This window comes from Sturnus vulgaris, chromosome 4 (genome assembly GCF_052056855.1).
Source record: "Sturnus vulgaris isolate bStuVul1 chromosome 4, bStuVul1.hap1, whole genome shotgun sequence".
NCBI lineage: Eukaryota > Metazoa > Chordata > Aves > Passeriformes > Sturnidae > Sturnus > Sturnus vulgaris.
The window spans coordinates 74,272,698-74,298,988 of NC_142246.1; the positions used below are offsets into that span (position 1 = coordinate 74,272,698).

General features: G+C 42.0%; 3 protein-coding genes across 18 annotated transcripts in view; 1 reads left to right on the forward strand and 2 right to left on the reverse strand.

The window, feature by feature from the left end:
* The window catches only part of RASSF6 (Ras association domain family member 6), a 71,540-nt gene that overhangs the window by 13,194 nt on the left and 32,055 nt on the right, over positions 1–26,291 (forward strand). For 14 of the 16 annotated variants that reach the window (XM_088164363.1, XM_088164368.1, XM_088164372.1 and 11 more), the window contains one exon: positions 10,160–10,239. The exons of 1 other annotated variant lie outside the window; for it this stretch is intronic. The gene's annotated coding sequence lies outside the window, so the exon portion shown is untranslated. Of the gene's footprint in view, positions 1–8,640; positions 10,078–10,159; positions 10,240–26,291 lie in introns of those variants that run through there. One more of the 16 variants, XM_088164360.1, reaches the window with a different exon arrangement.
* LOC106858354 (interleukin-8-like) lies at positions 4,708–7,273 on the reverse strand. Its single transcript, XM_014884963.2, has 4 exons — positions 7,210–7,273; positions 6,431–6,569; positions 5,382–5,465; positions 4,708–4,783 (listed from the first exon to the last, which is right to left on the reverse strand). The coding sequence occupies exons 1-4, from the start codon at positions 7,271–7,273 to the stop codon at positions 4,708–4,710; spliced, it is 363 nt and encodes a 120-aa protein (XP_014740449.2).
* LOC106858353 (interleukin-8-like) lies at positions 9,768–11,989 on the reverse strand. The gene is made up of 4 exons (XM_088164433.1): positions 11,926–11,989; positions 11,616–11,751; positions 10,771–10,854; positions 9,768–9,867 (listed from the first exon to the last, which is right to left on the reverse strand). The coding sequence occupies exons 1-4, from the start codon at positions 11,987–11,989 to the stop codon at positions 9,768–9,770; spliced, it is 384 nt and encodes a 127-aa protein (XP_088020559.1).

Genomic DNA, 26,291 nt, shown 5'->3' on the forward strand with positions numbered 1-26,291 from the left:
CATCCTTTTGACATGATGGCTTTTCTGCTTCTTGTCTTCAAACTCAACGCTTTGTGGTTTTGGGATCTGTGGATTGAATGAGGTACTTCTCCCCAAATTTGGGGACTTGATAAAAACTCATCCTTAGCATGTAAAGCATTGCAATTTATTTATGGTACGAATGGAAGAGTTTGCCCATAATTTATTGTTGTTTCCTTTGTGCCACTTGTCATTAACTTGGTAAAAGGAATATTGTGATAAAAATTTGTTTCCCATTTCTGTTTGGGCCATCCCAGGAAAAGATCTAGCAGCTTTGTCTCTCCTACCTCTTACTGGGTATTAAGTTGACAAAAGATACTGATTCTGACTCCTGATGGTGCTGCTCCTTAGCTGTGTCTCTTACAGAACTTCGATGAAAAATATGTTTAGTCTCTGAAGGTGTGGACCATGAGAGGGTTTTGCTAGGAACTTAAGGTTATGTTTTACTGCTTATATTCTATTATGATGTATATGTTGTTATATTAATGTGTAGCTCCACTCATGCCAGATCGTAAATGTTGGAGTTTAAACCAGTTTACTTGGAAGGTTTTGCTGGGATTTTTTTCTTTTTATCTCTGTTTCTCCACATATGCATGCACACACACAGAGGTTAAATTAACATTTGATTAGAGATCCCACTTTTCCTAGTTTTTATTTGCAACCTTATTATGTCATTTTGGTGTGTGCTGAAACGTTATTAATATCTGAGGAAATAAAAGAGAATTCCCCTTCAAATCCCCAAGTGAAATCAGTGAGTGCTTGTGCTCCTGACCACCAGGCTCAGCTATTTCCTGCATGCGGTAGTAATGGATCTGCAGAAATTCCCAGGGCAGAAGTGAAACCAAGAGCCTGCTTTACCTATGATAAGCCCTGCCCCTGAACAAATAGTATCTGTCTAAAAGAGCAGGATGTTTGTACTGGAATATAAATCCATGCACTTTTTCACCAATGTTGCAGTTTCATTGGGACTGTGTGAAGGAGGAGTAAGTGGGACGACTGAGGCATGAAAACATTGAGACATGAGATCGAGCCCAAATGCCAGGCACTCCTAAGCTACGTTTCTGGGAGTGCCATGTTTTGCCCAAGTTCTCCCTACATCCCTTCAACACTGTGCCCAGGATCTCATCCAGGCTTTTGTCATGGCAACTGCAAGTTCATTATGAGATTCTGGCAGCTTTTTTTACTGCCAGCCATCAGGCATGACTTGTGCTTATGGAATTGCTGCTCCTTTTGAGGAGCAATAGCGTCACTGAGTGAGCTGATACTGCCTGGAGCAGAGCCCTTCCATGCTAAACCCTGTACCAACCACACTGGCAGTGAACAAAACAACACTTACTCAACAGTCTGATTACTGAAAGACTGCTAAAAAGGAAGCAAATACCTCCCGTGCCTATGTTCTAAGGCAGGATATAGCTTGCATTCTCCATGTTGCAGGATGGAAACTAGTGGTTTATCATGACTCATCACCCTGAGTAATGAGCACAGAAGTCAAAAGGGCATCTTTTATGATCTTGGCTGGGATCCGTTAATCGTTGTCCATAGCAAAGGATGCCCCTGCACAAGGGACACACTCAGGGGGATTCAGGTGTATGGAGGCTGGGCTTCAGCCCATTACTGGTTTGAGTCACTCCAGGCCAGAGGAATGCTCCAGCTCCTGGGCTGATAAAGTTACTCTGAGAAAATTAAGAATATTAAGAATCTGTTTTGTTTTAGACAGCTTCCATCCTCTCCCTTGAGAAGTTGTGCACACAAGACCCAGAGGCCCAGGAGGCAAAGCTTTTGCAGGTTCAGCCTGTCTGCCAATTCCTGGCCCCTGTCACCTGTTCCAGCTACTCCTGTACCCAGGGAAAATCTCATTCTGTCTTCTGAAACCACCTCCTTTTCCCCATAAAGGCCTCGACAGTCAGCTGCCATTCTTCTTGAGCTGCAGAGAGCTGAAGGGACAAATACAGGAGCTGGGAAATTATCACTTCCGCTACTCAGAAGCTGTGCCCAGTGTTGTGTAAACACTTGTGGAAGTCTGCAGTGAGGCAAAGCTTGGGGAACAGATACGTAAAAAGCAAAATATCTGCTAGACATCAGAATTGCTATAGGAGGAAGTTGTGGCAAGGAAAGGAGAAAGGCTTAGGTCAGCTTCTGGGGTTTTTCAAATGTCAGTGTTTAATTATAGATGGTTATGTAGCCTTAGTCAAATCGCAGCAAGTGCTGGACTTTCCTGAATCCCTTTGGAATCACAAAGTAGCAGTACAGGTTTTAAGTTGGTTTGCCTTTTAATATATGTATTTATAAAAACAGTGGTATATTTCTGCATATTTATTTTCGATATATATTTCAGCTCTGCTTGAAAAGAGTCAATTCTGTATTGTAGCTTCTACTTAAAAAATTGTCGTGGATTAAACGAAATGTTTAATTTGCTCCAACTCAATATGAAAATGTATTGAAAATATTAATATAAGGTATCAAGTACTATTAGAACAGGATGCATTAATATTACCTGTAGTGTTAGAAAATATTAACAAATATGCATACTACCAAAAAAAATTATCTACCTGATATGAACAGAAGAGATACTAGGTCCACCTAGAGAATTGTTAGGCACCGGCACCCGGGCTTTACCTGCCCTCTAAGGCTGCGTTTATTGCTTATTTGCATTTGCCTCTCATCGAGGTGGCCAGAAGCATCTTCTGACTATGCAAGTAAGAAGTGGCAGGAGGAAACAGATGGTAAGTTTTAAGAAGTTCGTGGCAGGAACTTTTGATTACATTAGAAGTGATCAGTGGCCATAACACACATCACACCTTCATCTCTGACTCTTATAAGTGAGATCTGTTTGGCATAAAAGCTGTAACATATAAATGTGATGACCCAATGGATCTCAAGCCAAAACCTGGTGGTGCAGCAGCAGGAAGGAACAGTGGATGTGTTCACTCAGAGCTGCTTTGCTGAGGGGGCTGCTGGGGGTCAAACTGCAAACACCACCTCCCCCCCGGGGCTCACCAGACTGAACCTCACAGGGCACTCGTGGCATTTTTGAGTCCTCCATCACTCTCACCATGTGTGCCTAGTCTGATGAGTGCTGCTAGAATCTGCACTTCTGTGCTTTCTACCTCAGCAATTAGATTTATATGGCCAGCCATAAACACTGTGAAGCAAATCACTAAGACTAAACATGCTTTTGACTGTAGAAAGAAATTAACAATAAATCAATGGGAATTGACACATTAACATTAATGTTTAGCCGTATAAGCATTCCCCTGGACCCTGGAAAAACAACACAGAATAAATACATAAGCTGCAAAATCCTTTTATGTAATAAAAAATGTGGTCTATTAGTGTGTCAGATAGAACATGGTGCTCATAATTCCAAGGTCACAGCTTCAATCCCCATATTGGCCTTTCACTTAAGAGTTGGACTTGATGATCCTTCTGGGTCCCTTCCAACTCAGAATAATCTGTGAACTGACATGAAAGAAAAAAATCGACCGAATATTTTCTGTTATATTAAAATAAATAATGTGTTCTTTTCTTTGGAAATATGACTTCTAAACTTCTCTTGGTATATATGCATATATGTGTCTCTCTGCCTGCACCTTCCTGTCTGTGAGTGGAAACTTCAGCACAACAAATAGAAGTAACACAGATGATGCAGTCCCTCTATTTTTAGCTTCTCCCTTCTGAAAGCCGTGAACTCCCAGTCTTCACCCCGAGGCTCACAGTGACTTGGAACTTGATGAGACAGGAGGTAGTTCAGGTATCGCCCGTGCACCCAGTCAAATACCCTTTAGCTGAAGTCACTTACAAACAGTCTTCACTCTCTGATCTGATATTCCTATCATACACCTAGCATCATCCCGAGATCTCTCTCCTATGTGCTGATGGTCAGCCTGGAATATTTTACTTCTATAGGAGCTTTGTAGTTTTTTCCTATGTCAATCACTTCGGTTACTTCCTGCAGGGAATTTCACCTCGTAGTTTGTTGCCTAATCAGTGAATTTCCTAAAGTCTTTCTGCAGTTCTTTATCAATGAGCCTTGTTTTCACATCATCATTAAGCATCACCAGAGAACTTCAGCTCCTGGCAAATGGCCTTCCCAGACCCAGTGTGGGAGAGCCAAACCAAACAGGACCCCACACAAGGTGGTGTAAGAATCCGTGGGTGATGTTCCTTTATCAATGAAAGTTGATCTTTTCGTTCTGCCCTTCATCTGTATGTATTCACCTGTTACTTACCAATTTCCAAGACATGTTTCTCAGCCTCATTATTTCCAGTGTTTAGTGAGGGCTGTGAAAGGTTTCAAAAAGGCAGTTTGACTCTACATGTGAGACCTGCCACATCCACAGCCTTGTTTTCACCTTCAAAAAACTGCAACAAGTGCGTGACTCCCTTCAAAGCTACACAAATGCTTCCTTATTATGTGTTTATTTGTGTGTTTGCTAATTGTACCCATTCTGTTTCTGCTTTAAGTAAGGCCATTTAGGGGTAACTAATTTCATCTTGTTTATTCTCGTCCTTACAACACTTAAACACTTTCATTATTCTTGAACTCCTTGATCTATCACAGACAGAAGTCTAGAGAGAGCGGCAGCAAAGAAAATGAAACGAATCAGCAACCATCTCAGGGAAAGAAAAATAATCAGCTATAGCAATGTAGCAGAGGGGGCATTCTCAGCAGCAATGTTTTCTCTCATTTCATATGCTTGCAGAAATCCGAGGTTTATTCTTCCTTGACTTCTCTTTGACTGGAGACTCAACATTGTCCCTGGCCCTGTAATTAGATTAAGTAGAAAGTGAATTTAAAAATTGATTGAAGAAACAACTAGTATTGATACAAGTTAAGGGAGAGCAAAAAGTGCTCAAGAATCATTAATGACGTATTTTTACTGTACCAACCGATTGAGACATGTGCAAAGAAAAAAAAAAACAAAAAAAAAACCAAAACCAAAACTGCTCCAACAGAAAGAACCTGTACGTGCCTGTGTGCACAGTAGGGATTTGACTATCCCTGTCTACAGCAGTGAAAGCTCTTGGAAATGCCAGCTGCATGTCTGAATTATACCCAGAAAGAGGAAGTGACTCTTGGAGACCTCGCCTTTTGGAAGTGTCAGACACACAAAGCGTGCTGTGTCTCAACAGAGGTTTAGGGATATCATAGCCATGGCCCTTTGGGTGCTTTAACACACCAGGAAGATATCAAAGGAAACTATTTCACTCCTCAGGCATGGAGAAAAATTGCTTTAGAGAGAACTAGTGGAAAGAGTTACTAATGCCTGAAGAGAGAACATTTGCATGCAAAGAATTTAAGTCAAGTGAGCTTCTAGAATGAGCTTTTAAGCGCAGGTGTTCTAGGAAAGGAAACAGCTTACCTGGCCAGCAGAGCCTTTACAGCCAGCCGGACCCAGGGCGCAGTGGGCTCCATGCACACTTCCCTGCCATCTTTCAGCCAAGCTCTGCCAAGAAAGGAGCAGAGAATTTAAGGCTAGGTGTGTCCCTCACACTTGTCCTAATGGCTAGAAATTTCTCTTAGCCAGTCCAGAAGGACCTGTTTGGTTTTGTCTTATGTGTTCGGGGGGTTTTATGAAGGATGTCAGTACAGGTGTTTATGCTGTAATCTTATCACGAGCCTAATGAACTTTCTATTTGGTTTCAGTTCTCTATCTGGCCATACTTTAGCAGAGCTTTCAGGAACTTAATTAGCTGGAAAAGTTGGGGTTTTTTTAACCAAACCTGGCTTAAATTACCAATTTCTAGTGAGGTGGAACGGGATGCCATGCAGTGCTGCTCGGAGGGTGTGATTGTGCAAACATTATTTGCTTAAGAAACCGTAGCGAAAGCATAAAAGCCTGACAGAGCCCTTCTGCTTACTGGCTGCACTGATCTGGCTCCTGTGATTAGTTCCAGGAGTGGTTTTAAATGCAACTTGCTGTATCTTTTATTTTGTACCCAGATAGAGTATAATCCAAATTCCCTGCTCCCGAAACAGGGAAATGCTCCATGCATTCTGACACAGGAAATAACTTGGGACCTTTCAAACTTTGCCACATGCAGGCCAAGTCAGAGGAAATTATTTTAAATCATGTCAAGAGGATCAAGTTTGTATCTTTGATTGAGTCTTTAATGTCTAAGTTATTAATTGTGCCCTGTGTTGCGGGAATCTGATTCTCCCCTCTGATGGTGTTCATAAGTAAGACAACAGCAGAAAGAGATTTAAAATACTATCTGGAAGCTGCTTGTAACATTGGCTGGGAATTAGTTTTTTCCTTTGTATATGAGGCCTCATTCCTGATGCCTGATGTCTCTGAGGCTTTTGCTAGGGAAACATCCTGCCACTCTAAGTACATAAGTAAATAGGATGAGAAATGCCGAGTCAGTTTCTCCTGCAGGAAGCAAGATGCAATTTAGGGAAAGGGCTCACATGATTTCCACATTTTTGCAGTGAGGTCCTCTTTGGCTTAATCTCACATCCTGAATAGTCTTGGGAGAGATGAACTTGGAATGAGTTCTTATGCAGTGGCATTGGGAGACTCTTTCATGTGTCTTCTCCAGGGCCTTACCTGTGGAGCAAAACTGTTATGTCTAGGTACATGAACAGTTTCTTTATTTATGGAAGCAAACTGTATTCCCTCCTGTAGCCTCATTCTTATCCCTCAGACATTGATTTGCTGGATGCTGAGATAAAATTAACTGCATTTGCACAACACAGCAGCTGCATTTTCAGAGCTGTTGGTGTCAAGGTGCATTTGAAATAAAACTTGGATTGCTAAGTTTCTGCCGTGATCATCTGCTCATACTCCTTATTCTTTCTTCCAAACTGGATAATTCTTGCTCTGTCATCAACCTGCCTACCCAGCATAAAATCACAAAAAGGATAAAATTGTCATTTTAAAAGAAATCCTATATGGACATATTTAGGGGAAAAGGTCCTGTTTTAATTCAAACACTTATTAAAATCTAGAGACAAACATATATTGTGGCATAAGAATAAATTCATTTGCAGACAGAAGCATATTTTACTCCTGGAAACATCCACAGCATCCTAACAGGTACAAATGATCCTTTCTAGTTCCGAATGACAGTTTACTGAGGATGCTCTTCTCTTGCAAAAAGTCACCATGGATCTATGTAAGCCCGCTTGCATTTGCATGTGTATACTTATCGATTGCTTACATGAGTTTTAAGAAATAATTTTCTTACCTTCTGACCCTGCCATTGAGACCAAGTAGAGAACCAAAGTGACAGCAAGAGATTTGCCATCCATTGCTGTGCACGTTTTCTTTTTGACAGAGGTCCCGTTCTGGTGCTGTTTCTCATCAGGTTTTATACCTGAAAGGTGCACTCCCAGCAGCCTGAGCACTGAGAGGGGGGTTCAGCACAGGCAGGTTTCCTAACACATGAGAGTGTTGCATAAGAAATCCAAAAACCTCTATGCAGTCCATTCAGTGGCACTTCAAACTTCTCTAGCTTTTGCTGCTGTATATTTTCAATTATTCTTTAAACTGTTATTGTTATCCATCACTTTCTGTTTGCGCTTCTTTTTGGGATATTGGCTTTAGCCAACAATGCTGAGCTTGCACTTGGAATACAACATTACCAGACATCCCTCCGAGCCAAAACAAAGGTAGTTTTCCCCTCCTCTATGAGTGTAGAATCTCTGGTCAGCTCTTTGCATCGTGCTTAAGTGCCTTGTGCAAAAACATTTACCCACCATAATTACAAGAACTTTTCATCCCAATCTTACACACTGTATTTTGACATTAATCCGATGAAATTATTTAGTCAGCATTTTAAGAAGACAAGACATAACTAGTTTCTTTAGTTCTCTGAAAGGATTTTGTCTTTTTCAGTTTGGCTAAAAGAATTTAGATGCTTTATTCTGTACTGAAAAGTTTCTCTAGTCACTAAGCAGGAAATTATGAGCTTAAAATGACTGAGGCATCAGCACCAAAATCACTTAAGCTCTTCTGAAACTTTGATCTGTTTAGAATATGAAAGGAGAAAGTATCTGGCAGTAAGGGCTGTGATGATACCTGGTTAAAATAAGCACTTAGGAAGCTGTTTGTTTTTCTTTCTAACCTCGGGCATTTCGAATAATCACAGATGTTTAAGACAGCAGATAAACATGTCATAAGACAAGGAAGAACAGCCCAGTCTGGCGAAGGTAGACACCAAGTCAGAAGAGCCACAGTGCTTCTCTTAGGAGTCTCCAAGAGTACTGACACATATTTTAGGAAACATGAGGGTGCTGGTTGTGCTTCTAAGGAAGGTGTTCTGTGACTACACACAGAACAGAGATGTGATATGTTGTCATTTCCACCCTTGGAATCACTGATGAGCCTATGGAGGAAGGTGCCCATGCCCTGCCTGGGATCCTACAATTGCAGCCATTGCTGACATTTTGGACAGAAGAAGTGATGAGAAATGCACTTTCTCAGCTGTGGTTCAGCTCCCAATAACTTGACTGGGATTTTACTGGTGGCAAAGGTTACATGCTTCTGTATTACACCCAAAGTGATGCCAGTCCTTTAGGATACACGCACACTTTTATGGCTGTGCAGAGCGAGTGGTCCTTCCCAACCTCTCCCTGTTCTTGGCTGATACTTGCGACATCCTTACCTCCAAATTACATCTCTGAAAGGAGGCACCTTGTAAAAATCCCTCGGGATTATTGACAGGAAGGCTTAGACTTTTAAGACAAGTCTGAACAAAACCTGCCTTCTTGAGAAACTTTGACTCCTTCCCATTCTGAGGTCTAGCAGGCTGTGCAATGCTGTGCAGTGGGACAGGGAGGAAAGTGTGGTCGGAATAGTTGTCCTCTTGCACAAGAACTTGCTCGAACACTGCCAGAAACTCCTTTATGTCTTGCACCATGAGCAAACATGAGCTGATTGTGCAGAATATGGAGTGGCTCCTTGTTGGAAAAGACCAAACCTAAACAAATATCAAAATATTTTCTCAACTTTCTCATTTCTCAAGTGTTCACTGCTCGAGTTTCAACATTCCTCTGTAAATTGCTGCGCTACAGGTAGGTGTGAGGCCATATAATTGGAGCTGTGTTTCTTAGGATTTCCCCTGATATAGTCCTCCCTCCTGACTGGAATTAGGGAGGACTTCCTTAATGCTTATCAGATTTCCCTGTTTATTTAAGTTAATGAAAACCCTTGCTCATTGCCATGTTCTCAGCTGCTGTGCTGTCAGAGCACCACACTGCTATGGCCTCACAATTTCTGTAACTAACTGGTATTAGTTCATTATTATCTAGAAAATGATCCTCCAGACTTCTGAAAACACTGAGTCTGACAAGAAAAGGAGAAGAGAGTAGATAACTGACATGATTCCTCTGACTGTTAATTATGTACACTTCCCAGAGGCAACAATTCCCTGTTTTAATTTGCTGCCCCCCACAATTCACACCCCCTCCTTGCCCTTCTGGGAGCCCATTGAGTGATCCAAAGAGAAAGCAAATGCTTCCTCTCTCTTTCAGTTCTCTGTTCCGACAAGAAAATTAATAACAGACAGTACTGAAGTAGAAACATTTCACCAAGCATTTATTAGGTATGTAAACATAAACATCTTAAATAAATAAATTAATAAATAAATAAAAATTATTCAATAAATAAATAAAGTGCTTTTTTTCTAGCTAAAAGATGGCATTAAAATACGTGTTTATACCATCACAACACTCATTCACAATAAATAATATCTTGAAAATGATGACACAAAACCCGATGTACCAGAATTTTGACATGTTAAGTCTAGAAGCTCCCCTCTTCAGCCAGTGAGTGGCAGGGACCCAGGCTGAAGTTACCTGCCCATGCTTTGCTGGGGAGAAGTTGTCGCAGGTCTTTTCCTAAACTGTTAGCAAAAAGAGAAGGAGTCATTTAGTGAAAGCTCTGCTGGGCACGCAGTGCACTGTTCCAGCTGTATTTAGCAAAAATTATTCCAGAATCATCTCCATATTCCTTCACAGGCCATTTTTTCTGCCTCCTTGTTGAGATGCAAGTGCAAACCAGGGAATACATTTTCTAAATGCTGTGACATTGTGAATGTAGGAGGCAGGAGGAGGTGAGCTGTCAGAAGCCGGGTGAGTGTCTTCCCTATTTTTGCCTCCCTGGAGGAGTTAGGACATTTTTCTTCTTTGTTTTAGGACACTGTTTCAGGTTTGGTGTTGGCCCTAGAAAGAACGAAGATGGAAAAGGAAGCTATTAAAAATCAACCATACAACAGGTAAGGCTTGCTGGTGTCAGCTGAAATCCACCACTTTGTGCTTCTGCACCCAAGACTCTGAAAAGTTGTGACAGAGCTCAAGGGACCCTGGTACGTCATAACATTCCCAAAAGGATGCAATAGCAGTGAATTTCCATAGTTTGATGCTTCACTTGACAACTGGAGCCTGATTTTCCCCCCCCACTTATCTATATGCCATTCATTTGAAAAACTGATTGCTACTTTCTACCACTGCAAGCGTGAGAAAACCAGTCAGGTAATGCTTGGATTTTCTGTGCAGTTGTGCTGCAGGTTTTCAAAATGCTTGTACCTTAGGGCAGGGGAAGGTAACCTTCCCAGAGATGTGTGGCCCAGTAAGGCTTCAGTAGCTAACGCTGTAATTAAGACTCAAAGCAATCACAGTGTTTGTCACAATTAGTGAACACAAAAGGTAATAATTGCCCTAGGGGACAGAATTTTGGACGTCTGTGTTTGGAAGTTCAATTAAAATACTGGTTTCCAATAAGCTGTGCTTACTGAGAAATGACTCACTTGTCCAGAATTGCCTTGATGATCAGCTTCACCCACGGAGCAGTGGGCTCCAGGCACACTTCTCTGCCATCTCTCAGGGTAGCTCTGCAAGAGGGAAGAAAGGAAGGGAAAAAGGCTATTTAGTGAAATCCAAGGCAATGTCACCCTTCTCTCATAACATCATTCTAGGGATACACTGACATGTTCCACTTCAAGTTGTATAAACTGAGGCTGTAGCCTAACATAAAGGGATCTTTTTCACTGCTTTAGTATCTTCTCATATGTGTTTGTTTGATGCATTAAACCATGTGCAGGACTCTCCCTTTCTTCAAAGCTGGTTTTTTCCCCAACTGGCTTTGTGTTTGTGTCAGTCTTCCACTGAAGAGTTAAATCTTTCCAACTTGATTCAGAAATTGTACTTCCCAGTCCATAGGAATTTGGTTACAGTAAAAATTCTGGAATGCAATTGGAATTATTTGCACGCTAATGGTAGTCTTTTTCATTGACATGAGTAGAAGTGTGATCATTTTTTGGACCGACCCCTTAAAAATTATGTTTTGATCTTTTGCTCAACATGGCTCCATGCGTTTTCACAAGCCAGTAGAATACAGAGTTTGAGGAAGTTATTTGCTGCATGATGACTGCGAATTTAGGTCAAAATATTGCATGAGTTTCAAAAGCAGAGATTGGCAAAACAACATGCAGTTCGTGACATGCAGCACATTGTCTGCAGGGGCAGGGAACCCTGCCCTTCTGTTTTCTGAGCAGCTGCTTCTGCCACCACTCGGAAAACATTTACACCCTCTCGAGAGCAAAATCTGCTTCCTTCTGGTTAAGTAATCAGGGAAGTTTTGCAAAACACTTACATGACTTCAACATTCTTGCAGTGAGGTCCGCTGGGGGTGAGGTTCACGTTTTGGATGAACTTGGGATGGATGAACCTGGAATGGGTGCTTATGCACTGGCACCGGAGTTCAATGGCCGAGCGCGGCACTGCCTCACCTGGAAAACAGAAAAAGGTGGAGTGGTTCACTACAGGCACAGGAAGCACAGCATGGGGGGTTTTGCTGACAGCATTAAGAGAGTCTTTGCTGCACTGGTAAGACAGCACAGTGTCTCCTCACCAGCATTTGCTCCGGCCATTAGTCAAGAGAGCTTTAGGAAGGGTTTCTTTACCTTGTGTTCCAAGTGCTGAGATCAGGAGCAGGATCAGCACAGCAGCCACAGTCTTGCCAGTCATGATGCAAGAGCGTGCCTTCGTCGTGTGGCCTGGGCCTGGTTCCGTGGTGGAGGGAGCTCTGGCAGATCCCGGGGTGCTAAGTGCCTGTGCCCCGGGACCGGCCGTGTTTATATCCTGCTGGGCCACCCGGGGCACTCCGGCATCACGGGTGGGTCACAGCCACGGAAACTCCGAACCTGCGAGATGCTGCTGGGCGCTGAGTCACAGGTGAGTGGGTAAGCCCCTTTCCCTCCGTGGCCACAAAACTGCTTCTCCGTAATACAAAGCCCTTTATGAAGTAAAGACGTGCAGAGGTGCTCTGTACTGAGCTGTGTGGAGTCTGCAGAGAGTTTGTAATTCCTTGGGATAATTTTAATCTGTACTTGCGTCCTCTTTGTGACTTTCCACCACAGGTTGAAGACATTTGCTCTGTGATTTCCCATCTCTGTGTCGCTGGACTTCAATTTAATTTTTTTCCGTTTTAAGACATGATAGAAGTAAGAGCCAGTAATTCTAGGAATTACAGGTACTAGCTCTCCTTGTCCTTATATTCATGTACATTAAAAAAACCTTTTATGCCGAGATAACTTTAGCAGAAATACTTACAGCATTCTTTTGATGAATTCAAATCTAGCTTCACTGAAATAAGCACTAGTTCCACTGAGACTCTGTAGTACCATTGAGAACACACAGAATATGTAAATATGACATGGCGAGTTGCTTTGCCTAACCTAAGGTGGACTTTGTTTTTTGAGGATGACCACCTCTACTGAGGCAAAAACTTCTTAGTTCTTTGCTGCTTTGAATTTGAGCAAAGGAAAATTCTAAAAGCTGCTGCAGGATTCTGCTTCTGAAATAAAATGAGGCACTTCTGAAAATTTAAATTTGACCCTGTAAAGAGAAGATTTATTCCGATCATGATGAAAATAAAGAAAACTGGAGATGGACTGATGAAGAAAGATTATTCAAACCAAGTCAGAGGTGTTCAACCATTTCTTTTAACAGTAGACACAAATACTGTAATACAAGTTGGCCTTATTTGGGTTAAACATTAAGGACTCCCATTACTGTTCCTCTGCCAGGTAATGGGGAAGTCAAAGGAACAAAGCATAGGGCCAGATATGAATGAATGTAGGTTATTTTTCTCTGACTGGTCATGAAGGTCTCAGAGATTGACGTATGCAGACTGAATTCCTCTTGCTATTACCATATCTGTCACTATCTATTCATAGCCTTAGAGCATATGAGCTGAACAGTAGCTGTTCCAGAAGCTATGGATTTTCCTGTCACTTTACAGCTTGCAGCAAATGCATCTGGATTAGTTAACAGATAAACAGACAAATCCCTAATCATAGCCCTTGTTTGTCAGACCTGAGGTCTGCCTAGGGATTGTCTTCTTCAACCATGGCAATCAGCACGTGTCTAGGAAAGTGTAAGAAAAGATTAAGTGTCTTTGAGACTTATCCCCAGTAGTCTGAATCTGGTTTCATTTGCTGCCTCCCGATTCTTCTATGAGATAAGAAGAAGTAGATATTGAGCCTTATCTCTGATTTCCACTGCCTTCATAATTCTGTAGGCCTTTATCAGATCTCCAGGTCAATCTTTTTATTAAGTGCTGTCCTGTTACCTGACAGCAGCATAGAATGGGTTGTTTGTTCCTAACTCTGGACTTTTTATTTTCCCCTCACACACTATTTCCATGCACAGCAAGCTGTTTACAGAAACGCAAGCTAGAGCATCACATGGATAATCTTCTGGCCTGCATGCAAGGAGAAAATAGAAGGATGAATTGCATTGCCTAAAGAGTGTGGATTTTTTTTTCCAGATAAATCCAAGAAACTGTTATTCCTCTTTAATTTTATTAACGATTTCAGTATCTCAAAGAAAAAGTTAGTCTTTCTGTGCTCTGTAGGCAATGAAGCTTTTATCCTTTGTCTCTGTGCAAAGCCTTCTGCCTATTGGGTTTTAAGGAAACGTAATTTCTGCTTTCTTGGTCCAGACAGACCGGATGTTTGTGGCTCTGTGTGTTTCCACCCAAATAAGAAGAAAGGGCGAAGGTGTTTTACCTTTATCGGAGACAACGTAATCATCACAGCATAACAAATCTTGATATGTAACGGTGGGAACAACTGAGTGGTGTTCTGGAGGCTGTGCTTGGACTTGTGATTTAGTATGGAGGGAGCAGAGTGCTCTGGAGTGGCCTGCAAAAAAACTCAGAGTTGACAAAGATAAAATCTCTCCTGTGATTACAGCGAGAAGCCAGAAGAGACGAACTCTGAATTAAAAGATCACATGTTTTATTTTAAACTGTGTGACTTGGGCCAAAGAAAGCAGCTGCTGTTCCAATTGGTTTAAAAGGACCTTGTTTTGGAGACGTGAGGTGGGTGAATTAAGACCTGCTGGAGTTCTAGTTCACACACTCTCTGACTGAAGAGAGCCATTGCTAAACCTTAAACATGAGTGTCATAAACGATATCTGGCAGCCTTCAGCTGTATAAACACTTTTTTTGTCATAAGGGTCATGAATGCAGTTAATGAGAAGCTTCAATTTCCTTGGCATGAGAGTGCCTTAAGAGCTGCCAAGAGATAAGATTCCTGAGTATTGATGCTTATCGGCAGTGCATGACAGGAATGCAGATTGTCCCTGTGTCCATCTTTTGACACTGGTGTCAAAGTGATCCAACAGTCCCTGTCCAAGCCACATGGCAAACTGGTACATGCAGGATTAATTCAGATCCATCTGGAGGTGCTACAGGAGGCAAAAGATTCAGTAATTCCACCAATCAAGGCTTCCACACCAGTTATCCTATAGAAAACAAAGGGCAGGAGAGAGGCTGAGGTACCCAAGGGAGAACACTGTAGTTTCTCAGATAATTCTCTGTGTGCTCCTGCCTTCTCTGACCTGAATACCCAGGAAATTTACATTTCCTTATGCTCACATGAGCAGTGAGGAATTTCTTTCCCCTGGGGGGCTCCTTGCAGTGCCCTGCCCTCATTTCCCTCAATGACTGTTCACCACTATCTTTAGTAATCGTTCCTCATGCAGGGAATTTTAGATCCAAACATGTAAAAGATGATTTAAAAATTGCTGAGCAGCTGAGTCACTCAATGTGACCTGACTGGGTTTTTGGAAAGAGCATTAGGTTCAAGAGGAAAGGATAATCCTCTTTCTCTTTAGATTTCCTTTGGGCAACTTCTTTCTCTTAGCTTCCTACACTTCTCTGACACTATATGTAAAATCTCTTTGTATTTTTGATCTGCAATAGGAAAATACCTCAACTTCTTTGTGGTTTTTTTTTTTTCCTCTCAGCTGGGGTCTTTAGTGTCATCTGTATTTTGGTGGTGAGATGGTCTCTACTGTCAACCTTTCCTGAGGCAAGTTGGCTGACTTGAGAGGCCCAAACAGACAATTAATTATAGTTACAAATGCCATAACTCTATGTCTTTCACCCCTACTATTCCTTAATTAGATATCAACAAACTCCTCAAGATTTTAAGTTTGCCTACTTTCACATGAAAAATATAGAGTAAAGGGCTGTAATTAGAAATGCAACCATGATATTCACTTTTAGTATCTGTCTTGTGATGAGCTTCTGCAATGTCTGATCAGTCCTATCCAAAATATTAATTATTTTTTGTTTAGTTAATGTGCAATTCTGCAAGCCTAACTTATTTTGCTGAGCTCTCCATCTCAGGAGAGGCTCACTGAAATGTGTGGGGCTGCCCCCTCCCCTCTTTATGAAACTGCTTGTGTTTGATATTTACCCTCATTTTAAAAAATGGAAATAGCATTTGTTCATTTTTAGAAGTGCTGGGTATGAAGTGGAAGGTCTTTTGCCAAATCAGTCCTGCACTGGGCAGGTGTTACAAAGGTCACTGTGCAAGTGGCTTAAGAAAGGAGTATTAATTAGTCATAAAATTGCACTTCTGAGAACAAGCACGAGGGACAGAGCTCGGCTGTACCGCAGCACTACTTCCTCACAGCACAGGAGATGATGATCCCTATTCCTGTGTTTTCCGGGCAGCCCGTGATTCTTGCTGCAGAGAAGCACAGTTGCAACATCTTTGCTGGTGAATGTTTTTTTCCACCTGCCCTGCTGATGAGATCTTTGGTTCAGAGGCAGGAGAAGCGCTTTGGAATTCTGCCTCAAGAGCACATGGCACGTGGATGTCCCTGCTGCACAAGCAGCTGCTCCAGGAATACACAATTATATCACATACCTAAATTTTGCTAGCACTTCTTTCTCTCTCTCTCCTGAGTTTTCTGTTAGCCAGCTTCATTTCCCAGCGCTCATCCTCCCAGCTCTTCTGGGTCCTAGAGCTGTGCATTTAATGCTCCATGCTTGCAGCTGGACATCTAAAATTCACTAATGACCATGCTGAGCTTTGCTGCAGCAGTCCCTGAGCTTCCAGCAGAATATTTCTGGTTGACTCAGAACTTGGTTCACATTTTTCAGCATTTTGAAGGACTCCAGAATTACAGTCTTTCCTTTCTGGACCCTTTGGCAGACTCACAATACAACAAAAGCCATTTACTGATCAAGTTTGATGGAAAATATCTGCCTTTGTGTATTCCTGGGTTTTCCCCATGTATGTAGTAACTGCATAGGAAATTAAATCATCTCCAGAAAGGGAAGTAGTATTGGAGTAAAAAAAAAAATAAAGGGAAGAAATGGACAGGATGCTGCCAGAAACATTGTCAGGGTCTTCAGGCTACTCAGCATGCGGCAACTTTTTTAAAGAACAAAAGAGACCACTTTAATTGCATTCGTTGCATTTTTAAGAAAAAAACTAATTGCAGTAGGATTACTCAGGGACTTTCCAGTATTGCAGCTGGTATCACCATGTATTGTCTTTCCTATGAGATAGGCACCTTTTTTCATTAATCATCATATGTAACTGAAAACCTTTTACAATGCCGGAACAAGAGTTACTCAGAAAAATATTTTATTCAGTGTGACAAAGCCAAGACTTCCAGGACTGAGCAGAAAGAGTAGTTGAGAACAGGGGAAGAACTGGACAAGGTACTTGGGAGTAGCACTTACTTGTGCTCCCTCCCTTACTCCCCAGCCTCCTCTTCACCAGCCTATATCCCCTCAGCTGTCCCAAAACTAAAAACCTGTGTTCTAGGGCTCACCTGCTTGGGGCAAGAGGATAAAATAATGGCAGCTTTTCAAAAGATAGAGTATTTTCAAGAACGTAGGCGAAGCAGAATTAACAACCCTATGCTACATTGCACGGGCATTGCAATTGTAATCACTCCCTTACTCCCGGTGTAAACCAGGAATAAATTAAAATCCATGGAGTCACGCTTCAGCATTGGATGTAGATCCGAAAAGAAAAAGTTCCTAACTCAGAGGCACTGAGATGGTGCAAAGCACAACAGCTATGAGGAGATAAAGAGGGTGCACTGGCCTTAAATTCCAACATCTACTTTCCCTGCTTGGGAACACTGTGCTGGAAGGTAGTGATTTTCAGGGAAATCAAACTGATTTTTCTCATCACTGGATTTTCCTTTCCTTTCCCTTCCTTTCCTTCATTTCATGTTGTTTCATTCCTATATGAAATGGAAAACCCCAGGGAATAATTTACATTACATTGATTTGTTGGCAATTCCTGCCATAGAGAATTTCCAGTAACCCGGGTGAATTGTGTATCACTGATCATGAGTTAGCAGCAGGTCAAACAAATGCTTCAGGCATGACCTGTTTGCCTTCTCCCATTCATCACAGGTGTGTAACAGCAAACCAGAGTACTTGTGTGACAGGAGAGTTTGGGAACTTGCACCTTGGATTTTTTCCAAGCACCCACAAGTAGCTCTCTAGATTTTTTAAGGCCCAGTGGTACAAAGACAGAATTCATGCTGTTTTAGGCCTCTGTAGATTGCCTTTAGAATTACAGCAGTTTTGGAAAGCAGCATTTCATGTGTATAAAGTATCTTAGATTTTGTGAACTTTACATTTAAAATACCATTATTCAGCAGTGTAAATCTCTGCCTAACTATCTTGGTATTTATATACTGAATCATATCTCCTCTGCACACTAACTTCCCAGTGCATTTGCAATTCACCCTGGTGCTTTGGGGGAAAAGGATGAAGCTAATCTTAAATTCTTCAGAAGAAAGTGACTGGACAATTTAAAGTAGTGATTTGTAATCACTACCTACCCACCCAGATCAATCTTGCTCGTCAGAGGTAGATCCTATCTCTGTATGACTGACTGATGTCTCTGGGCCTGATGTTTACCAAACCACCATCAGCTGAGATCTGAGCTGGCTTGGACAGTCACAGTTAGAACTGCAAGTGTGTTTATACCTTTAGCAATTCTTAACGTGTGTTCTGAACTTTGAAAAGTTCTACTCTCCTTCTGCCATTCCCACCCTATCCTCTCGTCAGTATTAGGGTTTGGCATTTGTTATTTCTGGGCATGTATTCTCTTTGCATTAAAGGCTTATTCTCCATTTGAGGAAAAGTATTTGTCATTTGGATTCAATGAAATGTAGAAGTTACTCTTGTGTGTCACTGTTTCTCCTACTTTCAGCACAGAGCTAATTTCCTCTTATAGGAAGCAATGTAATTAGAACCCTGGAATTGACCCACTTGTATTTGGCATCAATAGCTGCGTTGCTGTGTGACACAAAACAGTAGTGGTTGATACCAAACCCAAACATCCGAATATTTAACGTAGATCACGGATATAAACCCACAGCAGGGAGTTTGATTTTCGCCTTTTACCCGAAGCTCTGACAATACCTGTTTGTGAGGTCCAACCAGTCGAGGTATCCAATCCCACTACAGTTAATCAGGAAATTATCTATTATGATCACAGGGCATGGAGCCGAAAGTTTAATCACCCACAGAAAACCATATCCCTTCCCCATTCCTCTAAAGTGTAATAACCACCAGAGAGCTTGGAAACTGCTAAGAGTCATTATGAGCTTTGATGCCAGCCACCCTTCTATCATTTTCATTTCTGAAGTGGCATGTGTGATGGCATGCCAGCTGGCAGCCTTTCATAAAGTTCATGCCATCAATCACACATATTCTTCAGAGGATATTTCTCCTTCAAAATCCCTGTGATTTCAGCAGCTTTAGAGGACAGAAACTCCTTGGCTAGTAAGATGTTCTCCAGAAGAGTTTCTGTCAGAGAGTAAATATGAAATGCAAGACACCTAGGACCCTTTCTTCTTGGTTAGACTTCATGCTTCATCTATTTTTTGGCTTACATGAGGTTTTAAAGATTCTCTCCTGACATGATTTTCCTCATGTATTCTAGTTTTACTATTCTACTTGGGGCATTTGGCCAAGTTCTGCTCCACCAAACCCAGTAAGACTCTAACAGCACATTGACACGGCAGCTCCAAGTCTTCTCCTGCTACACAGGAGCTTTATTGTTACTCTGAGGTTGAGTGCTCCTTTGGTGCTGATTGCACGTGGAATGTGGTGAGTGACAAGAGTCTGCAGGAGCATAGCAGGCCTAGGAAGCTCCTTCAGCTGGGACACAAACAGGTCCCAGGCAATAGTATCTTAAACAACAATTACCAGGTCTGTAGAGGTGGTGGTGCACAGTTATTTGTACATAAGGATTTGGTTTGCACTTTAGTGAGAGCCATGTGACAGTGGTTTTGATCAAAGAACAGTTACTAAATTGCAGTTTGAAAACAACTTCCTTCCAGCTGATGTTGCAAGATGAGCAGGATGTTCACTTGTTGGCTTGAACGTCACTGTTCACCTTTCACACAAGTTCCTGAAGTGCATTATAGAGATGTGGGATACGTAATGGCTATAGATCACCCTTGAACTTGCAGCCTTTCTTGTTATAGACTTTAAGTAATAAAGCTTCAATTTTAAGGTATAGAATTGGACAGGAAGCAGAAAATTAGTTCTGGAGTGTCTTTGTGCAACCTCGTTGAAATTTTTTGTCTTTTATGTCCACTTTCAAGATAGGCATCGACCTTCAAAGCCTGAAATATACACTCAGAATGAAAAAGCTGCTGTATTCTTTGCTGCTCTGGTGTCAACAATCTTGCCATGATGAATAGTCAGAGCCTGCCCAAAGCTTTCTGTCACAGTAGAATTTTTCATCATGTGCTTTCTGGATTGGGTCTTTTGTGATCCCTGTTTACAAAGCTGTGTGTCACGGTCTGAAATCATCCCATAGCACTCTGAAAGTCATGCTTGTAATTCTGCATAAGCCACTGCATGTCCTATCCTTTTCACAGCCCATTCCAAAAGGAAATGCCAAACATCATGGTAATCATTTACCAAAAGATGAAAAGCATGTGTCTGGAGCAGAAGGCATAAGAGCAAAGCAATTTGGTTTTTAAACACATTTTTTTAGTACTTATGTGATTTTTTTGACATCAAGAAGCGTAAGCCAAGTGGCAGAAGGTCAGACAACTAATTGCCTCCCTTCTGAAGATACCAAAAATCACGTTTTCTTATTTAAGTAGAACACTGAGGGAAGTTATGTTACACCATTTTAAGCTCCTCCGAGTCCTCCTTTATTTGCCTGTCTGTATTTCCTCTCTGAATTAAAGATAGTTCCCAATCTACAGCAATTGTGCTGTTTTACTATGTTTCCAACAGATTAACTGAGAAAGGAATAGCGGTTCTCCTTAATATGCAGTCAAAGTGGATTTTCAGTGGAGGAGTTTTGGGACTGACTTTGAGACCTGGGAATAAGGTGGGCTGAGATTTCTGAGATGCTTGTCATTGTAGACAAGTTTCTTTAATTACAGTGCTGGTCATTTTCCTTTTAGGGTTGTAATACATGATATAATGTAATTCGTGTGAAGTTGTAAATAAGCAATGTTTGTATGAATAAAATAATAAAGAAAACTCAGAAACCGAAAAGAGAACCACGGAGAAAAGGACACAGATTGCTTCATCGCAGCATTGTAACAGCCAACAAAAGCAGGACAGCCCAGTTTAACAAGTAAATAGACGTGGCCTACACGGAGATGGCCCTCTCAGAAACCGTGCAGGGAGCACCCAAACGATGAGCACCCCCGATTAAGATAACCAGAGCCATCGGGAAAAATGCATCTCAATCCCAGCTTCCCGTAAACCAAGGCCTGCCTTCACCCCGAATATGGTTTTGTCCAGCCCAAGGCAGAGAAAGAAAACCACATGAATAGGCGAAACGATGAAAGGAAGCAAAGACCTCTGCTCCGTGCTAAGAAAAGCTGTGTATAAACTGGACGGACCGAAGCAGTTTTGTGAGCATTGGGGGATCCGGAGCGGTAGAGTTCAGATCACAGCGTGTTCACCTGGCCCCGATCCCGGGCTCAGCGTTGTTCTTTGCCATCTTAGCTGTCGTGGACCGCATCCCGGTCAGGAAAAATTATCGCTTATTTTTGATTATACTCAATTCGGCTGAATCTCTTTTTTATTATCTGACTCTAGGACACTGGTGGTGAAATAACTGAGGAGATGGTGCAAAAACTGCTCAGCGAAGGAGTGAAGAAGATGCCAGGACTGGAAAAGAAATAAAAGCATCTGAGTGTCTTCCCCAAAACTGTGTGTCTCAATTAGTGTAACAGCACAGCGTGGAAAATTATTTACTGTGATCCATGGCATGAAGCATCAGAGACACTGTATGAGCTGGCAGAAAATATCTGAAGGATTAGTGGCAATGGCTCTTTGCAGCCTTTAGGAACCAAGGCACCTTGAATTTAAATTATACAGCACAATGGAATTTCAAGGCATAATGCCATTTATATCACAGAACTAACCTTACTAACACGCAGGTCACTTCAGTTTATGACAAGTTCAGTCACGTTTGCTCTTCCTGCTAACAGCAGTGGGTGCAAATTAGAGAAGTGCTGGATGTCTCTGATAACATGCTGGACCCATGAACCTCAGCAGCAGCCCGTGAGGGTATGAAGCACGCTGTGCTGCTCAGGAAGCAGTCAGACCATACTGGGATGATTTCCAGCACTTATCTTCTCTCCCAGCTGGAGCATTGCAGCTATGGTATGGTACTGCATGTGACTGTGATGGCACAGAGGGAGAAAAAGCAGGCTGGAGGGAGGCACAGGAGCAGTTGTTGCTCGGAGGAATTGCAAAAGGCCAGCACATTGCACTTTTGCTGGTTTTCAGGGCCTCATCCTCAAACCCATGAACCAGCCATCACCCATTTCAAAGTGATTCATTGCTGGGACATCCAAAGGCCATATTCATGTCATTCCTGTTCTTGGAGGCAGGAACTTGGTAATGAGTTCCAGCAGGACAATCAAATCCTCCCCACGTCATATTGCGGTGTCATCCCGGGAGCCCTGTGTGCGGGGTCACCTCTGCACTGATGGCACACACACAAGGACAGAGTCGTTCTCAAAGAGCCATGGTGGTCCCTCTCTCAGCAGAGCAGGGCATCATCCTGCCCAGGAGCAGGAGTTTTCTCTAAGGCTCAACCCAAGGATATGAAATCACTGTGGAATATGCCTATTTGCTAGCTAGTGTTACCTGGTATGGAATGTGATGCTAGCTTTCCACAGGTAAGTTAACAGCCTGGCCTTTCACATTTAAAGTCATACTATGGATCAAGTGGCCCGACTGTCACATTTTTATTTACCGTTGAAGTAGTTGGGTATCTGGGAAAGCAAGAATCAAGAGAATTTCAGTATTTTACTTTTCAAGTGCGCCTGTGAAAGCATGGACCCATTAGGAATTTTCCACTTCAGGCAAGTCCGTTGTGAATTAAAATTACAAAGACTCCCCAAGACAAATTTGGCAAGTAAATTATATTTATTGCGTGTACGCAATTGGGAAGATGGATAGATTCAGAGAAAAAAACACCACATGCCTAAAGTGTTAGCCTGGAACCGTGGTGATTTCAGTGCAGCTCTTGGCTTTGGAGGAGAGGTTTGTGACTCTGGGATAGTTGATTAAGCCAGGATTTGCCAAGTCCTCATCAAAGATGAGACTGTCATCTTCAAAGGTCCTGCCAGAGCAAATTAATTACTGCTGAACATCAAAGTTGTATTTGTTTTGTTTTGCCTGACTTCTCCTCAACACAATTACGTGGCTGCACAGATTGAAGGTGTTTGTCTCCCAGGAGAGGAGTGAGTTACTGAGGCTTTCAGAATAATTTCTAGAGGCTCAGAAAAAGAAACACTAAAAAGTACCACATGGAGAAATGTTAGCGGCCCTGAGAACTTCATTACTAATATTTTAATAATTATATGCATATATATGCATTTAAAAAAAACAGGAGTAGAGGATTGCCATGGAGTACCTGGATTAAATAAGGAATACAGACCTCTGACTATGTAAGTGATACTGGGTTTTCTTTCTTTCAAAGGTAGGGTTTGGGAGTTACCAAGCATACTTAGAAGTACGGATTTAGTAGATCTTTGAAACAAAGATCAACTTTATTCAGTATGTTTTGTGTGAAACAATACAAATTATGGATATATAATCTTATCTTTAATGTTTCATGCGCTTCAAGTCTTTGAAAAGAAATCAAGTAGATCTGTGACTTGGAAACATAGTGCCTTGCTTTCTTCATTTCTGGGACAGATCTGCCTTATAATCCTTTGGAAAGGATTCCAGCAATATATTTCACCCTCAACACATTTCATAAACAAATAAACTTTCATAGGAAAAAAAGGATTTGAGGTGGCTTATCATTTCACTCGACACCTTAGAGCCAGGAAATTCAGCCACCAGTGACGCACTGGTTTCAACGCAGCCCATTTTGTTCTCAGAGTAGTGCCTGTTGCAGACACCACCTGAAAGCTGAACTTCCTGCTTGAAGCTGACACAGGTACCAACCCTTTAAAGAAGGATTTGCATGATTTATTTCTCTCCTCTTCTGCATTATTTGACCTAACACATTGCTGGGGATTGCAAGGGTCTTATTCACCTCACTGAAGTCACTGAGGTGATTTCCCTGTCCCTCTTTCCTCGTCTGTAATCTGATAATTTTCCTCCCATCTCACATGCATTAACAAGATCTCTGAAGTAAAAAACACTATCAAGACTTCCTGTTGGCACGTGATGCATTCCTTTCTTGTTGGCATCCTTTACCATTATTTGGGCTTCAAAGGTTTCATGGTTCTGTTTCAGAAGGTGTGAAAGAGGTGAATATAATAAGCATCTGATCATTTAATGATCGTGAGAGTCCATGGGAATATTTCACTTGAAAAGGTGCAGGATGAAGCATTAGATGACCAGACACCTGTAAGAAGGAGATGCTACTGCAGGGTACCAACTGAGAATGTTGCTACTCCCAGCAAAACCGCATTCACAGCATCCACTTGAAAGCATCTTTATGTGTCTCCCCTGCTCTTACATGAATTACAATATTTAAATTCTTCCACATTTCTTCTCAATTGCTTTTGCATCTTCAGTGAGAGACCGCCCAGCAAACACTACCAGGAGTCGGTGCTCAAGTGTGTAGCAAGTGAGGAAGTTCCAGTGGTGGATATCGGGACCCAGGAAGGACCAGCTGCTCCCTAAGGGACTGGGACACAGCAGGCTGGGCAGACACCTTGCTGCCCAGGCTCCTTCCCACACAACCTGAGCAGGGAGATCCTGGCAGGCCCAGAGAACACAGCCAGGGGCAACCAAGAGCTGCGTCCCCAGGAAAATTCAGGACAATGAGGCAGGTGCCAGGTCAGAAAACCAAGTGACAGGTCAGGCACCCTCATCAATGCCATCCACGGCCAGGCAAACTCGAAGCTGAGGCTGAGCCCAACACAAGCACTCCTCCAACGAAGTTCAAAAACAGGAAAATTGCCAAAGCCCAAGCTTAAATGGGCTTCCAGGTCCATAGGCATTCATAGGCAATGAAGGTAAATTGCTAGAGCAGTTTGATGGGTCCTGAAAGGATTTAGATGGAAATACTAAAGGAGGAAAAGACTCAACAGATTTTTCTCCTTCAGCTTCCTTCAGCTACAGACTGCAAACAAGTTTCAGCTTGTGATACCTTCTGTGACCTTTCTGCATGTCTTATTTTTTCCTAAATCTTCTGAACAGAAATAAAACTCAAATCAAAATCATTTATGAGCAGCAAAGGTAAAATACAGAGGTTTTCCTTCAAGTTACGGCACAGCAGAAAGCCCTTTTCTGAATCTCTTGGCCTTCCATCTTTAAATGACAGCTGAGCTTTAGAGATATATTCCTATTTTTTGGGTTTGGGAAATCGCTTTTATCACTATAGCAAAAAAAAAAAGAATGAAGAAGTAGTTCCTCCTGACATCACACACCATGAAATGAAATGTTCCCACTCATTTTGGGCTGGTATTTATTCGTGAGCAAGGTACAATACAATAGCAGGGCGCATTGGAAACAACCAGAATGCTGTCAGCAACATGCATGAGACGTATAAAAACACCTAAAATAAAATGTTTGCATCTTGTAGAGGCTTTGAAATGCACATTTAAAAGCTTTCCCATTTATTTTCAGGTTCTGCCCCAACAGTGTCCAAACATGAACTTGAATTGTGTTCTCATAGATTGCTTTTTACAGAAATAGAACAAACTGATGCCCACGTGACTTTGAGAAATTATGACAAAGAGGTACTCATGTTTTATTTTATGAGAAACAGATTAATTTCTGAAGTTGCACTGGAAGTAACCTGCAGCAGCAAGTCCCTGCGTGCACACACAAACCACCCAGGAAATAGCAAGCTGCTGACTGCCTGACTGGGTCTTTTCTCTTGAAGACAAGTGCCGCATTGCACTGTTAGTCTGCTTTGAGGTTTGTGGTTGTAACATTTTGCTGTGTCACTTTCAGACACATCAGCCCGAACCCAGAAATTGCCAGGTTATCCTGTTGGGCCATAACCGGTCAGAAGTTTACAATTTGTAATGAGGTGCCATGCAGCAGCCAATGCAAGCAGTGTCCAACAGACAGGGAGAGCAGCAGCTGGGATAAAAAGCTGTATCTACTCTTCCTGCAGGCTGGTATGCCTCCCAGTACCAGTATCTCAAACGTTTTAGATCCAGTTAATAGGATCCCTGTTTATGTGATTGCAGTGTTTGATGGGAGAGGGCACTGTTTCCTGTCTAGGAACTCACAAATCTGCGAGATAAAAGAAAGGATATTTTCCTGTTCACGACAAGGGCAGAAGCAGCATCTTGCCCTTGGGAGAGAACAGATTACACTTGCCATGACCATTTTTGTTGTGTCCAGGACTCAGCATCTTTTGGTGCAGATTTTTCCTTTAATAGTATTTGGCTGTTCTAGGAATACTGAGATTTCTCTCTGCAAGTGTTTCTTTAACGACTTCAACCAAGCAGCAGCCTGTAGTATTGTATTGTCCAAGACCAGTTATCTTCCTTGACAGTGAACCACTGTAGAATTCATAACCAAAG

Bases quoted from the DNA above. Each gene is read 5' to 3' on its own strand.
- LOC106858354 (XM_014884963.2), bottom strand. From the start codon at position 7,273: ATGGATGGCAAATCTCTTGCTGTCACTTTGGTTCTCTACTTGGTCTCA. The intron at 6,570-7,209 runs GTAAGAAAATTA...TTTGCTCCACAG, and splicing joins CTCAATGGCAGGGTCAGAAG to GTAAGGCCCTGGAGAAGACA. The intron at 4,784-5,381 runs GTAAGCTGTTTC...ATCTAATTACAG, and splicing joins GTAAAGGCTCTGCTGGCCAG to GGCCAGGGACAATGTTGAGT.
- LOC106858353 (XM_088164433.1), bottom strand. From the start codon at position 11,989: ATGACTGGCAAGACTGTGGCTGCTGTGCTGATCCTGCTCCTGATCTCA. The intron at 10,855-11,615 runs GTAAGTGTTTTG...TCCCTCTTGCAG, and splicing joins TGCAAGAATGTTGAAGTCAT to AGCTACCCTGAGAGATGGCA. The intron at 9,868-10,770 runs GTGAGTCATTTC...TTTTGCTAACAG, and splicing joins ATCAAGGCAATTCTGGACAA to TTTAGGAAAAGACCTGCGAC.